Genomic DNA, 16,341 nt, shown 5'->3' on the forward strand with positions numbered 1-16,341 from the left:
CGCACGCAAAAGAGACATGATCAATTGGGAATGTGATTACACCTCGCAGGGTGTGGCCTCTCTGTATGACCCTCCACTGCTCGGCCAGGAATTCAAGTGGCTAGACCGGCCCATCTGGTCATCGGCACTTCTGGCATTTACATGTCGGCCCTGCATGTCCAGTAGTAGAAACTAGTTCTCTCCTGGGAGTACAATTGGGACTGTTCTGGCAGAGCAGGGCATGGGAAAGTCCTGAGTTTACATAGACCTTACTCCTGCATGCTCCCAGGTGCTGGGACTGAACTTAGGGCCTGATTCAGACCCAGACGCTATTTGCGGACGGTCGTTCCAAAAAAGGGGCCGGCTATTTAAATTGAGCACTCGCTCATTGCGGTTTGTTGACGCCTCTATGTCTGAGCGAACGAAAAATGCGCTCACTATTTTGTAAAGACGCCCCTTTGCCGTTGACATTACACGTCATCTCCGGTATTTATTAGATTAATCGGGTACATCGAAAGGCATCTGAACTGCTCGCAGTGCTTGTGGTAGGTTTTTCTTACCGCTATCACTGCGAGCAGTTCAGGCTAAAAGACAACCAAGTGACGTGGTTGATGACGCTCCTTTACTAATTATGCACTCCCATTAAACGCCCTTTTGACCGTTTGGCACGCCTGTGTTCGGATCTCCACTCCCCCGTTTTCAAGCACCTTCCCCTGTTACCACCCACAAACGGTACATTCTGTCAATCAAATTATCAGCCCCTTGCTGTTTTGCGAGCGCACAATTTCCGACCGCAATGACTGGTTTGCGCATGCGCATTACGACCCATACACATGCGCAGTTGTGCGAAGCTTACGTGCGGCTCTGAATCAGGCCCTCAGATCCAGCAATGATGCTTATGGCAGTGGTTAGTGTCTTCTTATGTGGGACAAAATGGATGCAATACAGAATAGGTCATTTTACATAACTTAGTATGAGGATGGAATATGTTTTGCTTTTAAATATCATTCCTATGTACAAGAAAAACCCCTAATCCTGCAACATGTTTGCATAGTATGTTTTTACATAAGCAAAGTTCAGTGTCTTGAAAGTACAAATATCAGTCTTTCTGTATATACCCAATTGAAGAATGCTATATGCTGGGTTTTTAAGGGAATTTAGAAATGGTAAGGTGTGGTGTTGCTATTTATCAATATATTCTTGAACTTTGTCCACTTTTTCAGTCTTGTAACTGTTTGAACAAAGCTTTACCCAGCTCAAATGCTTTTGCTTACGTCACAAACCAAGACATGTTTATTTTATAGAATATCCACAATTGTACAATTGTGTTTACTGTGACAGTAAGTGGAAATACACGTTACCACACTACCGGAAATATGTCAGATATGCTGAAGATATTATGTTTAGCAAGTAAGTTTCAAAATGCTTGACTAAAGCAGGAATGTGGCTGTATTTAGTATAAAGCATGAGTTATTGCAGGGTGGGACAATGCATACAATACAATGGTTAGGGCCAAACCTATCACTTTCTCGTAATCTCACAGTAACTGCACCTGTAGGACCCAACTTTAGATACAGATAGTTTTACTTTCTTTGTTTCACTTGGAACTTCTTTCAGAATTAGACGCTTCATGTGCCGATAAATATGTTTTGTCAATGGAAATGGGCAGAGACGTAACTAGGGTTTTTGGCGCCCAGGGCTAATTGAAAAACGGTGCCCCCCCCAACCCAAATAAAATGTATAAAAGCATGATAGAAATTAGTGTTCACAGCAGACTGGGGGCAAGGCACTGAGGTCCAGGTAGAGCGTGCTACCGAAAAGGGGGCGTGGCCGACTAGGAAGGGGACGTATCCTCGTGACACATTCCCTATTCTTCACTTTTGGGGGCATGCCCAAACTGAACTATCTATATCTATATCTATATATATATATATATATATATATATATATATATATTTATAATTTTATATGTATAGGTATATAGTAAAATTTACTTGGCTTATACTATGAGTTTACATATGTTAGGTTAATGAACCCCATGATCCATATAAAATACATTGAAAAAGCCTGTTCCACATAAAATATATTGAATAAGCCAGATCCATATTAAATTATACGTACTGTAATATAATTCCTCAAATTCACATTATGCCACGCAGTGCCCAAAATTCACATGCCACACAATAGCATCCCCAATTCACATTATGCCACACAGTGCCCAAAATTCACATGCCACACAATAGTGCTCCCAATTCACATTATGCAACACAGTAGTAGTGCCCATATACACAGCCACACAGTAGTGCCTACCTTACAGAATGCAGCCACCGATGTGGATGTAATGAGAGAGGTGGTTGTGGGGAAGCGACCATGAGGGCTGGCAAAGGCATGACAGCTCCTCTCCTAGTTTTTCGTGCCTGAAAGCAACAGCAGTAAGAATGCTTAAGAGAAGAGGAGCCAGAGATGACATTCGGGAAGGGGCCCCCTCCTCTCCTCCAGCAGGAAACAGTGAGACCGTGATGCTGCAGAAGATGAAGCTACTGTTCCAGGAATTACTCTAGGACCTGGGTGCTATTGATTGGCTGAGCTGCGGCCTGGACTGCTACAGCGTACAAGGCGCGTGCCCAGCCCTAGATACGCCACTGGCACACAAAAATCCAAAATCATTTTACACCCTATTAGCAATCCTCATTATGGCACTGGAAATGGGAAAGAACCTAGTAGAAAAAAAATGTAAATTACACAGTAATATATCTTAAGTAATAATTATTAGGGGAGGCACACACTTGGTGGCCACTGTCATGCTTGAATTTGTTTGTGGAACCAGAGTCGGGTAGGTGTCTTTGTTAGAAGTAGATGGTGTATATGCAAAGCTGGAAGGCCTGAGGAGACCTCTTGACATGTAGTTTAGATGCTTCCCTGACCGGGAATTGAACCCGGGTCTCGGCAGAGAAATGCTGGATTGTACCCACTAGACCACCAGGGACGTAGGTGTTGTTGATGGTATGATGTATGTAGCAGAGAAGAGTGTAGCAGTAGATTAACCAGGCTGAACTGGTTGTTACTTGATAATAATAAAGCACTCTTCTTACTTGGTTCTGTAGTCCAGGACACTTGAGTGTCAGATCTTGGCAGAAGGATTTACCAGGCTTGGACTGGGTTTTCTCTGTAGTCTGGGAGCACTCTAATGATGACAGGACCGTATACAGACTATACACTGGAATGGATGGTAGCTGTGGATTAGTCTGGAACGGAAGCAGGGAAGCAAGAACAGCTATATACCTGAGCAAACAGCTGGATGATTTGCACAGGCCTAGCACAGATACAGCACACTGGAACAAGCTGGGATTACCTGTGCAACTTGAGATGCTGATTATATAGAAGTAAACTAACATGTACAGTTAGTGCAGCAAACAATAAGACTGCACCAACAGGGTAACAATATGACTGTAAACGGAGCACAGTTGTGCTTCACTCAGTAAGTACTGAGCTAGACATTGTACTGGCAAGGACTTAGAGCCAGCAGCTGAAATATATACCTTGGGGGTTAGCCATGATTGGATGAGACGCGTCAAATGGTCCCGGCTGACTCAGACTGGATAGAGATTGGCTGGATTGGTCAGGTGATCGGGACATCAGTACTCCGGGGCTGGCTGGATGAGAGCTGCGGCCTAGCAGGCCGGAAATTATGGAGCCTGCATCTCACTGTGAAGACAGGGGACGCGCGGACCGAGTTCAGGGAGCGAGCCAGCTGGCCACAGGAGTTGTAAGTGACCCAGCGGCAGGGGTAACAAGTACGGGTTGTGACAGGAACTTTATTAGGTACAATTTTCTAATATAGGTTAGGACTGGGTTGAGTACGGAATGCCAGCAATCAGAATCCCACCGCTGGCATCCCGAAAGGGTTATAATACAGACGCCTGCCTAAACTTAACCCTCCCTCCCCACAGTCTAAACCTGTCCCCCCCCCCCCCCCCCTCCTGCAGCCTAAATCTATCCGCCTAACCCTCCCCCTAACCCAAATACTTACCGTCTGGATGCAGGCGCCAGGTTTCTGACTGATTTTTATGCCCCATAATATTGCTGTAGTTCATTTTATTCACCATACAGTAACAGTGCAATAGTTAATTTTAGGCCCCATAATAGTGCCCTAGTTCATTAATGTCCCATAGAACAAAGTAAAAGGCAGCACATTAACCACCATTCAATATCATGAGAAAGATATACTAACATAATAAATGTCACTTTATGCACAGGATTAGATTGACTAGAATAATCAAAACATTATGCCACACTATTTCTCCTAGTTCACAATATGCCACATTGAATTACAGTATGACCCTGCTGTTCCCAATGCCAGAGAAACACGTTAGGAATAAGCCTGTCTGTCTTATGACAGTATTTGGTGGATCTCAGGATCTAAAAGCCAGGAGCAGTGAAACAACATTGCCCTTTTCACAACCCACCACTGGTTGGAGTATGTGTGAGCATGAATGTGAAAGCATGGAGTACAGTTAGCACAGTATTCATTGTTGAAAGTGGAATACGCTACTGCACAGACTCCATCTTACTGTCCCTCCAGGAGGCTTCATTGCCTGTACCAAAATGGCCGCCATAGTTTGCACTGAGCATGTTTGGCGCCATCTTGCCACTGTGTAGATTGACATGATAGGAGACAGACGTCTCCTTCTTATCACCTAATTAGAGACCTTGTTATTGCCTGGTATTACTGTGTTCCAGCATTCTGCACTGCTACCCGCAAGCATCATACACTTATCGGCTTGTGAGCTGTAAGGTGTAGAAAATTATACTTGAGTGTAGAACATCACATGTTCTCTATAATACAAGAATCAGCAAAAGACGCGGACTGCAAGCAGATTATCAAGATTGAGGTCTCATGAGGATAAATTTAAGACATGTATTGTATAACACCAAACTGAATGCAGCAGTATGAGTGTTAACATCGACAAAATGATGTCCGTCTCCCAGCAACTAATGTCTTTTGGAGTGCAAGTGGATGATGAAGAGATTGCTACAGCAATGCTGCAGAAATTGACGTCTGAGTTTGACTTCTTGGTTGTGGCATTCGAGGCAAACAGAGCAAAGTTAACCACAGTCAGCGCAAAGTTATTACAGTTTCAAGATCTAGTGCACTGTGATTTTAATGCTGAGACCACTGCATTACAAAGGGAGAAATGCAATAGGGTGAGAGTTTGGAAAATGTGAGAGTTTTCTCACACTTTTTAAACTTGGCCAGTGTAATAGAGTCTGAGAACATGCAAAATCAAATTTTTTGTTTTCAGACTAAAAAAACTCAATTTGACACGACTTAAAAACTCATCCAGATGTTTTCCCATTTTGAAGATATAACTCGACCAATGTAATAGTGTGAGAGTTTACTGCTAAACTCACACATTTTCTAATCTCTCATCCTATTACATTTGGCCCAAAAAGTTGAAAATTCAGGAAATTTAATTCAAGTGTTACAAATTTCACAAGATCACAAATTAATTGAATGCAAACCAAAATAACATGAATCGTATGCAAAGCAAGTAATGCAACGGCAGAGATGAGTCAGCCCTGAGTGTTACAGATGACTGTAGAAAAGATTGTTGGTACATTGTTTCTGGTGCAACAAGGCATTTCAGCTGCAATGAAGAATGGTTCACCAAGTTAACTAAATGTGACCCTATCACTATCATAGGAATTTTCAATCAAGTCCTTGGAGTTACTAAAGTTGGGACAATTAAAGCTTGCTTAAAAATGGGCACAAGAACAAAAGTTCCAAAATGTGCTTTATGTACCAGAAATGGGAACAAATCTTGTCGCCATCAATGTCCTAGAACAGAGAGGCCACAGAGTTCACTTCGCTAAAGAAAAGCTCATTATGAGAAACAGAGAAGGGACCGTTATAGCTACAGGCAAAAGATGTCAGCAATTGTATGTCATTGACACACAGCACTGTTACGCAATGAGTCAGTCATTAGAATTCTGGCATAGAAGATTTGGTCACCTTGGATATGACTGTGTTCAGAAGCTTCAAAACGGGATGGTCACAGGTAGTTCCGTGACTAATGCAGAGAAACCTGTATGTGAGAGCTGTATTGTGGAGAAACAACCTTGTCAGCCATTTCTAAAATCAACAAGCAGACCTAGAAAACACTTGAAATAGTGCATTCAAATGAAGTAAAGTCTGTGAGTGACCACATATACTTTGTGGCATTTATAGATGACTTCACAAGGATGACACGTGTACTTCATCAGAAAAAAAATGTCGAACAGGATTGCAGAGCACAAGAGGTTTGTAAATAAAATAAGGTTACAGACTCACAACCCTGAAATCTGATAATGCAGGAAAATATCTCAACAGAGAGATGGAGCAATTCCTTTTTTTTTTTTTTTTAATAACTTTTTCTTCATTGAAGCAAAATTGAAAAATGCAGTGCCTTGCAAAAGTATTCACACCCCTCTGCATTTTTCATGTTTTGTTACCTAACCTGGAGTTAAAATGGATTGTTTGAAGGTGTGCATCATTTCATTCACAGAACATGCCTACTACTGTGAAGTTGTGTGTTTTTTTTATATTGTGAATCAAACAATATTTAGGACAACATAACAGAAAACTTCAGCATGCATAACTATTCACCCCCCAAAAGTCAGTACTGCCACCTTTTGCGGCAATTACAGCTGCAAGTTTCTTTGGATGAGTCTCTTATGAGCTTGCCACAATTTGCCCCTGAGATTTTTGCCCATTCCTCAAGGCAAAACTGGTACAGCTCCTTCATGTTGGATGGTTTCCGCTTGTGAACAGCAATCTTCAAGTCTGACCACAGATTCTCAATTGGATTGAGATCTGGACTTTGACTAGGCCATTCCAACACATTTAAATGTTTCCCCTTAAACCACTCGAGTGTTGCTTTAGCAGTATGTTTCGGGTCATTGTCCTGCTGGAAGGTGAACCTCCGTCCCAGTCTCAAATCACAGGCAGACAAACAGGTTTTGCTCAAGAGTATTCCTGTATTTAACTGACTGGAATCAGTTTCCCAGTCGCTGCTGCTGAAATACATCCCCACAGCATGATGCTGCCACCACCATGTTTCACTGTGGGGATGGAGTTCTTGGGGTGATGGGATGTGTTGTGTTTGCGCCAGACATAGCGTTTTCCTTGGTGGCCGAAAAATTTTTTTTACTCTCATCTGACCAGAGCACCTTCCTCCATACATTTGGGGAGTCGCCCACATGCCTTTTGGCAAACTCAAATCGTGTCTTCTTATTTTTATCACTAAGTAATGGCTCTTTTCTGGCCACTCTTCCATAAAGCCCAGCTCTATGGAGTGTACGGCTTATTGTGGTCTCATGCACAGATACACCAGTCTCTGCTGTGAAACTCTGCAGCTCCTTCAGGGTTACCTTTGGTCTCTGTGCTGCCTCTCTGATTAATGCCCTCCTTGCCAGGTCTGTGAGTTTTGGTGGGTGGCCCTCTCTTGGCAGGTTTGTTGTGGTACCATGTTCTTTCCATGTGATGATGATGGCTTTGATGGTGCTCCGGGGGATCATCAAAGATTTGGATATTTTTTTTTTTAACCCAACCCAGAATTGTACTTCTCAACAACTTTGTCCCTGACTTGTTTGGAGAGCTCCTTGGTCTTCATGGTGTGATGCCTCTTGCTTAGTGGTGTTGCTGCCTCTGGGGCCTTTCAGAAAAGGTGTGTTTATACTGACGGATCTTGTGACACTTAGATTTCACACAGGTGGACTTCATTTCACTAATTATGTGACTTCTAAGGTAATTGGTTCCCCAGAACTTTTGAGGGGCTTCATAGCAAAGGGGGTGTTTACATATGCACATGCCAATTTTCAGAATTTATTTATAAAGATTCTTTTTTATAAATATTTTTCTAATTTCACTTCACCAAATTCGACTATTTTGTGCAGATCTATTACATAACATTCAAATAAAAAATAAATAAATAAATTGCAGGTTGTAATGCAACAAAAAAGGTAAAAAGCCAAGGGGGGTGAATACTTTTTCAAGGCACTGTATAATCCAGTTTTAAACAAAACAATGTAGATGGAGCAAATCTCAAGTACATATGGAATAGAGAATAGAGCATCAAATGACCATTGCCTATACTGCTGAGCAAAATTTGTGTCAGTGAATGAGCACACAGAACGCTAACGGAGAGAGCATGATGTATGCTAAAGGACACAGCCTGCAGCATAAATGGACTCGGCAGCAGCTACAGGGAGAGCGCCTCTCCAGTCTGGCGTCTCCCTATAGTGCAGGTTTGCGCTGGCCTTGCGGGGATATGTATAGCAGGTTTGGTGGCCACGGGGGTGACCGCTCATGCCCCCACCGCCGCCCATAATTTCGGCACCGGACATCGGCACCTCAATAATCCAGCACCCGGTGCACGCGCACCTCCAGCCCCCCCTAGTTGCGGCCCTGGTTATGAGAGCAAAAGTTGCAGATTAAAGAATCCAAATACTAAAAAGTCTCAAGTCAGACAGGACCTGGCATGCGAGAAGGGCTGTTTGGCACGACTGCAGCAATAGTGTATGAGGACGCATCTGTATTTTTTATTTCCCCTTTTTAACTTTTTTTATTTATTAAGTAACAGTAGCTGTAATGATACGGTTTTCAGTCTCTCAGTACATCAAGAAGAAGCAACTTCCCTGGCCCTCTGTGGCCTAACACACAGCAGCAGTCCCCTATCTCTTCCTGCCCGATGTGCTACTGAACCGGTAAAGTAGCCACAGCCTAGTTAAAAAGGCTAAAGATAAAATAAAAATACTAACAAGAAGGGAGAAGAACAAGGAAAACAGATACAAGGGAAGCAACTGGTCCTGAGTTAAAAATATCAATAAAGTGTAGTGTGTATGAAGTACAAGTAAAGGAGCAGAGTGTGTAAGTACAACGTTAGGTGTCCTCCGATGGAGATATCAAGGATGCCAGTCCCTATCTTCTGTATTGCGCAGAAGGCTAATAATATATTCCATGGATGCAACATACCAAATTGTATTGATAACAGCAGTCATGGAGGGTGGGTTGGACTTTTTCCAGTCCGTGGCTGTTTGCAGTTTTGCTGCGTTGGAGGCATGTTGGAGAAGCTTGTCTGCTGGTTTAGGAAGCAAGGTAACAGATTTGCACATTAGTAGGGTCACGGGATCCTTGGACACTTGAACACCCAATATGTGGGTTAGTAGGGCCACTACATCATCCCAAAACTTTCTAATAACCAGACATTCCTACCAAATATGAAGGCAAGTACCCCTCAGACCGCAGCATCTCCAACACAGATCAGATGTGTGTGGATTGTATCTTGGCAGGCACTAAGGTCCCGATTCAGACCCGGAAGCTAGGCTGCGTTCGCTCGTAGCTGGCCGATGTTCGCTTTCTGCGCATGCGTCGCATTGCACGGGCGCCAGCCAGTCACAGCGATCGGGAATCGTGCGCTCATAGTACACAGACTGAGCGCTACTTTGAGTGACAGTGCCATTTGTGGGTGGTAACAGGGGAAGGTCCTGGAAAACAGGGGAGTGGGTGAGCAAACGCCGGCGTGTCTGAGCGTCAAAATGCTGTTCTTTGGGCATGCATAATGAGCATGGAAGCGTCATTGTACGTTACCTGGTTGTATTTCAGCCTGCAGTGATCGCAGTGTTTGTGGCAGGTTAGGGTCTACCTCAAGGGCTGCGAGCAGCTCCGATGGCTCTCGATGTTACTGATTAATCATACACTTCCTGGAGATGACGTGTGCTAAGAAATAAAAGTGGGGGTCATTACACCGGCGTGCGATCACTCTGCCGTCTCTCTGTAAGACATAGAGGGTGTCCTTAAGCCTGGTCGTGTGATCACGGAATTTGCATACCCGGCCCCTGACAGCGGCGAAAGTGCGTTGCGTTGCGTCCGGGTCTGAATCAGCTCCTAAGTGCCATCTGCTATAGACTTTGAAGGCATTTTCTTGTATAGTTGTTTTAATGGAAGCCTGTGCTGTAGTCTGACAAATGAAAAAATGCCCCTTTTATGTTGAATGAACATATGCATAAGAATATGTAGTTTCAGCACATATTTCAAAATCTATTGCTTTAAAACAAATAAAAAACATAATTTTTATGTTCAATTAAATTTTGTCATTACTTGGATCATTTCCAAACACCACACTTTATAAGGAAACATTAAAATTATAGCATTCAATCACCATGTGGCTTTTGGATCCAGCTATGGCAAATTAAAATAAATGTACTCGTCTATAATTTCCATCCCTTCATTTGGGACTATTTCTCATGTATGAATGATTCTTTGAGTTACAGTTTTGAAGATGTTTTTGTAGGTCTCCAGCAAATGCTTTCAGCCTGCACATACAAAGTATATGCAGTATGTACGTATCCGTTTACCTAAAATATCATTATGCTTTCTAGGTTGGTACACATGTTTGCTTAACTACATTCTAAATTATTAATATTCAAGAAGACATTGAAAATTAAAATATGAAGTTTTATTTTGTATTTTAGTCTTCAACAACTGATGTGCTCAAAGAAAATAAAATAAAAACAAATGTAACTTTAAACTTTAACAAATAATAGATCTTACTTGTGTACCATTTTTCCGCTGTATTTTAGTTTCATTACATATATATGTGTTCTTTTCCTAGATTTTCAAATGATTAAATGTTGACACTAGAGCTGTTTATTTAAGGGAAAGCAAACGTTTTATGGCTGTATCCATCATGTCATGACCTTTCACATTTGTTCATACATGTATCATACTGTCATGGCCGGCCAGACCATTGTGCCGACTGCACTGGCGTGTAGAGCACCAGCCAGCAGAGGGTGCCATGAACAGCTTCCTGAAGTGAGCTGTGACTCAAGCCACTCAGCCACAATTCAGTCCCAGTGCCCAGTACCACCACACAGTTAAGGCTCTGGAGAGGGGACCCCAGGGCTACCCCTTCACTGTGTATCCAGCCACACTGGTGGTGATATGTGCACACACACAGCCTTCTCCTCCCCTCAGCAAAGGCACACCCGGAGCCCACCAAAGGATTAGTAAGTAATATGGGGAGGGTGGGGGCGCGGAGGGAGCATGCGCAGTGTGCTGCTGCGGTATGGGTTTATGATGCCGGCGATCTCTATGCCGACCGCGAGGGTTATTTAACCTACGCCGGGCGCTGAGCGCGGACAGCAGCTGTTAGGTTTAGGGTTCCGGGGGGGGGGGACTTAGGGTTAGGCACCTTCCCCTGGAGGTTAGGTTTAGGCTAGGGGGAGGGAGGGTTAGGGTTAGGCAACCCGTGGGGGAACTTAGGTTTAGGCTTAGATGGCGGGGAAAGGGGGGGTTAGGGTTAGGCACCCTAAAGGAGGGGTAGGGGGTAGATTAGGTTAGGAAATACTTACCTTTCGCACGATCGGCATTTCCTTCCACGTCGGGCTGGCACTGCCGGGATTTGAACATATGTATTCCGCTGCTGCTTATTACGAGTAAAGGGCTCTGTGCACCCTTTTATACTGTCCTCATTTAGTTGGGACAAATCTGATTTAAGGTTGGGAGTTATGTTTCAGCTCACCATGGTTTGCAAGTGTCTCAAGCACTTCCCGCTGGTGCATGTTTTCAAGGGGGTAAAGAGAGTTGGGGATGTCCTAGCACTAGGAACAGTTTAGGGGAGGTGGCATTATTTATACAATTATTTTTATAGTGCGCACATTCTGCAGCTCTAAACAGAGAATATTGTGGTCATGGCCATCAGTCCCTGCCCCAGTGGAGCTTACAATTTATATTCTTTACCACATGTACAATTAGCCAACCTTTATGTTTTTGGATAGTTGGAGGGAACCTATGCAAACATGGGAGAACATACAAACAACACACCCATAGGACCTTGGTGGGAATTGAACCCAAGACCTCAGTGCTGTGAGGCAGTAATGCTAACCAGTACACCAACATGCTCCCCCAAAAATGATGATATTAATTGCCCAACATGACGTGACAAACTGTAGTTGACCAGATTTGCATTAGGCCAGTGCTGGGAGGTATGATGCACTGATGAAGGAATGTCATAAAATGAGGCTTGTGTGAGAAGATGAACTGACATACTCCCATTCATTTAAATCTTGCAATGTCCTGAAATAAGTTTCTCTGGAGTGCTAAAGTTTGTTATAGTTAATCTGATATAAGACTGTGGGCTGATTCAGCTTGGATCGCAGTTGCTAACTTGTGTGCAATTCTGTAGGCAGGTCTTAGGTGAATATATGCAAATGTATTTGCAGTGCCGTCGAAAAGGCTAACATACACATGCCCTCTGCCTACACTCACATTCATAACAGCACCCAAACCAGGCCAAACATCAGACACATCGATGGACATTGAACCCACACCCAGCATTGTGGCAGGTCGCTTTCCAGGTCACGTGGAAAGCTCAGGCTAATTTATGCTCAACCATGCAACGGCGTTCAAACGCACAGGCACGCCTGCGTTTCCCCAACCGCCCCCCGTCACCACCCCCAAACGCTCTTAGCCTGTCAGTCAATCTGCTAATGCCCTTCGTGGAGTCCGTGGTGTCCGTGCGTTTGCAATGGTGAGTTCGCGCACTGCGATGCATGCGCAGTACGCAACAATCGACCAATTGCATACACATTAGCAACTGCGAACCAAGCTGAATCAGGCCCTGTGGCTGTCCTGTCCGAGAACCAATTGGCGGGATCTGTTTCCAATTTGGGAACACACATGTCCTGATTAAACAGATTTGTTTGTATGGGTTGGGCTTTTAGGTCCATCAATTTCTGGCAATACACACTCTCAGTCCAGGACACTTTGTCGTCTGAGCACCACTGGGAGAGCTTTGGATTTATTTCACCGGTGTTTGTGCAGAAGATAGTAAAGATTCTGACACTGATGGCAGAGTCTTTACTGTCTTCTAAGCAGATACCAGTGCCATATTTCGCCGCCATTGGGTGGCCGTATTAAACAAGTGTTCGTTCAACCTCATATTGTTAGTGGTGGAGGAATCATCTAGAGAGTTGGCCTTAATAAAACAGAAAATCAAGGACCTGGAATCCTCCTCCAAACACCAGCTGCAGAAAGACACCAGCAGCAATTGGATGGCAAAAACTGAGCCAAAATATAAAAACTTACAAAAGGTACTTGATTAAAATAAAAAATAAAAAAGTTGGCAATGGTTACAAAGGACTACCAGGACCAAATGGTATACGCATGGGTAACGGGTAAACAACCCTGGAATTGTGAAGAAATTGTGGCTACTAGTCAGATACTGGTATTCCCTCATTAAATGACAAAAATGTAATGAATTGTTTTAAGAGAGGAAAGAACCTAAAAGATTGGCTAGTGAAAAATTAGTGGAGTTTCTGCAAAATCCGGCCATTTTTTGGCAAGGGTGCCTGGCTGCCACAAATGTACTGGATGTGTGACATGTCGACACATGGAAACAGGTACTTATATAACACCCTTTTTCAGGAAGAAGAATCTCTATTAAACATGTGTAAACATGCACAAGGAAATACGTGATATAAGTCATTAAGTGCCCTTGTGGACTGGCATATGTGGGCAAGACGATATGCTCCTTTAGAGAGAGAGCAGCCCAACATAGGTCATCCATTTGGCTGGCACTGGAGGGCAAAGACAGTGAGCAACCAGTGGCCAGACACTTTGTGTCAGCTATGCACTCTTTGGCAACCCTTAGGTATAAATTAGTGGACCATGTCCCCCAGTCGGCAAGAGGTGGAGATCGAGCAAAAAAACTCCTCCAATAAGAAGCACGTTGGATTCATAATTTTAACTCAGTATCCCCAAATGGTCTCAATGAGAATCTCAGTCTGTCATGTTATCAGTAAGATTTTTTTTTTGTGATCATTGGTTTAACATAAATTAGTGACTATTAATTACGTATATAATTTTTGTTCACAAAAAATATGTTTTTTCTTTGTGTCCTATTTACTATTTCTAGGGATTTATGACCTAATCTGACTGGGGTACAGGATGGGTTGCATCGGGTCCGAGATTCCATAAAGTATAGCTGCCAATTATAGGGATTTTTCCAGGCTTATGATTATTGGAATGATGGCTGTCAGGCCACCTCCGTATCTGTGTTTACTGAACTAGTAGTCCACCTGGGTCAGCTGGCTGTACAGGTCCTACATTGCCTAAATATTTGTAAATTTGTCCGGGATCTTGCAAAGCATGTTACTAATTAGCAATGCTATTATTAACAAACTAAGAAGGTTTTCAGATGACCTTTGTATTGAAACTTTACCTGGCTATTGCTGTATATGATGAAAATGTCAGGCATTGGCTAGTGTCTATAAAGTTTGTTGTTCCATGGTCATGGTGATGGTATACACACATACACGTATTATTATCGAGGACAGCGCTACTCTCGGACCGCCCTATTTTTTGTTTGTAACATTTGGGGATTTGGTGCTCCTGGGTGTGTACGGAGCTGCAGTCCTGAGGCGCAGGTGGTTTGTTTTATTGCTGTTCTACACACATACACTGATTGGCTCTATTGGTCGAGCCTCCGCATGACCAGGTGACGTCCTCGGGCGATCGCCCGGAAGTGTGGAGGTGCAGACATGGAGCGTGCATATGATGGACTTTGTATTTAAGTATGTTCGTTTCACTTGTATATTATCCTTGAAGAAAGATGTTTATCTGAAACGTTGAAATAAATCGTGTCGCTGTTTGATTACTTGGCTGAAAAATCCCTTTTGAGTGCTGCCGACTTCTCTATTATATATATATGGATGCTATAATGTACAGTTTATGCCTTTATAATGAAGATGGATTAAAATAAATTTTGGAAGACCAGTGAGTGCACCCCTGTGGCTGTTTTCTTTGAATTTGGGAGGATCAATTTTTGTCCTCCTTTGGGTTGTCACTCCAGCATACTACATATGACATCGTGAGTGTGGAACCCTCTGGGATATATATATATATATATATATATAAGTGTGTGTGTATGTATATATTTCTGGTTATTAAAATCAATTTATTATAAGACTGCTATTACAAGTCTGCTGATTAAAGAATAGCTCTTAAATATAGAGCAAACTTAATGTTTACTACTCACAAGTATTAGTTGTTGTTAATTTCTTATAAATTACTTTTATTTTGTAGCCCATGCTGTGGATTTTGGAGACTGTAAAGCTGTCTTCAGTACACCATGTGAAGACCTCATGACCCTGAGTACACCTGTTCCCGATCTAACACAGTTCACCGTGTGCACCTACCTGAAACTGTCATCCTCTAATCCTTGGACTGCTTTCATCTACCAACTGCCCTCTTCCCCGGACCTTGTGTATGAAATTGGTGTTTTTGGTGACAGCAGCAGTATGAAAATATGGATGTTTGGCACTGAGATCAATGTGTTTGAAAGTCTAAATTTGTTCACTTGGTATGAGATCTGCATTACATGGGATGGCAGGAATGAATCTATGAGATTTTATCTTAATGGTAAACTGAAAAGAGAGGACAAGCTGGAGAACAACACCATGCTGCATGGAGGTGGCAGTTTGAGCCTTGGCTGTCCACATAAGAATGCCTCTGCATCCTTGGGATTGGTTGGGGATCTGTATATGTTTAGGATGTGGAATACAGTAGCAGATTTGTGGCTCCAAAGCTGCGATGATGGAGATGTTATCAGGTGGAAGATGAATGATTGGATCTACAGCCCAACAATAATAAAGAAAGATTCATCTTTGCATTGTGGTAAGTTTTTCAGAAACTTATACTACAGTATGTGATTCTTCTGTTTTTTTTGGTCATTTTTTTAAGATTGATACATTCTTCTGAGATACTCAAAAACTTATTCAGGGAATACTCACTCTGCCACTACTTTTAATTGCAAACACTGTAGGCGACATTTTACTTTATGGCAAATGATGCAGTGAATTGGCAAGCAGGCTTGGTTAGCCTCTAGGTAGTAGAGTAGTAGACCATGAAATTTGAAACCATGAAGTCCACTTTGCTCAGTCTCGTTTTAATTAGTACAGTTATTTATAACTAGTTGATTTGGTACTGGCTGCCCTGCTGATTACAGCTGGTGCACTGGCAGGCAGTCACGTAGAGAGAGCGCCGCCAGTCACGAGGCAATCAGAGCCCTCAGACTGGCAGCCAATCAGCAGTGGCAGCTCCTGATTGTCTACTTGTCCGCGAGCTCTGATCGCCTTGCGACCGGTGCCAGATTCAAATTGCATCGGCACTGTCTGTCCATGTCTACTGCTGCCTGCAGGGGAGCTAGCTGTGATTAGCTAACGGCCTGTCCCTAAGTCCACACCTGATGGCACACGGGGAGGCGAGAGGCATAGCACCCAGCAGCTGGGCCTAAGTATTCACTACTGTAATAGGATGGCAGG

General features: G+C 43.2%; 1 protein-coding gene across 6 annotated transcripts in view; it reads left to right on the top strand.

The window, feature by feature from the left end:
- Positions 1–16,341, top strand: part of ADGRG2 (adhesion G protein-coupled receptor G2) — a 278,970-nt gene that overhangs the window by 43,825 nt on the left and 218,804 nt on the right. For all 6 annotated transcript variants that reach the window (XM_088451625.1, XM_088451627.1, XM_088451628.1 and 3 more), the window contains one exon: positions 15,104–15,694. In XM_088451625.1, the coding sequence (XP_088307751.1) occupies positions 15,104–15,694 (591 nt within the window). The remainder of the gene's footprint in view (positions 1–15,103; positions 15,695–16,341) is intronic.

This window comes from Taudactylus pleione, unplaced genomic scaffold (assembly GCF_031769625.1).
Source record: "Taudactylus pleione unplaced genomic scaffold, aTauple2 ptg000026l, whole genome shotgun sequence".
NCBI lineage: Eukaryota > Metazoa > Chordata > Amphibia > Anura > Myobatrachidae > Taudactylus > Taudactylus pleione.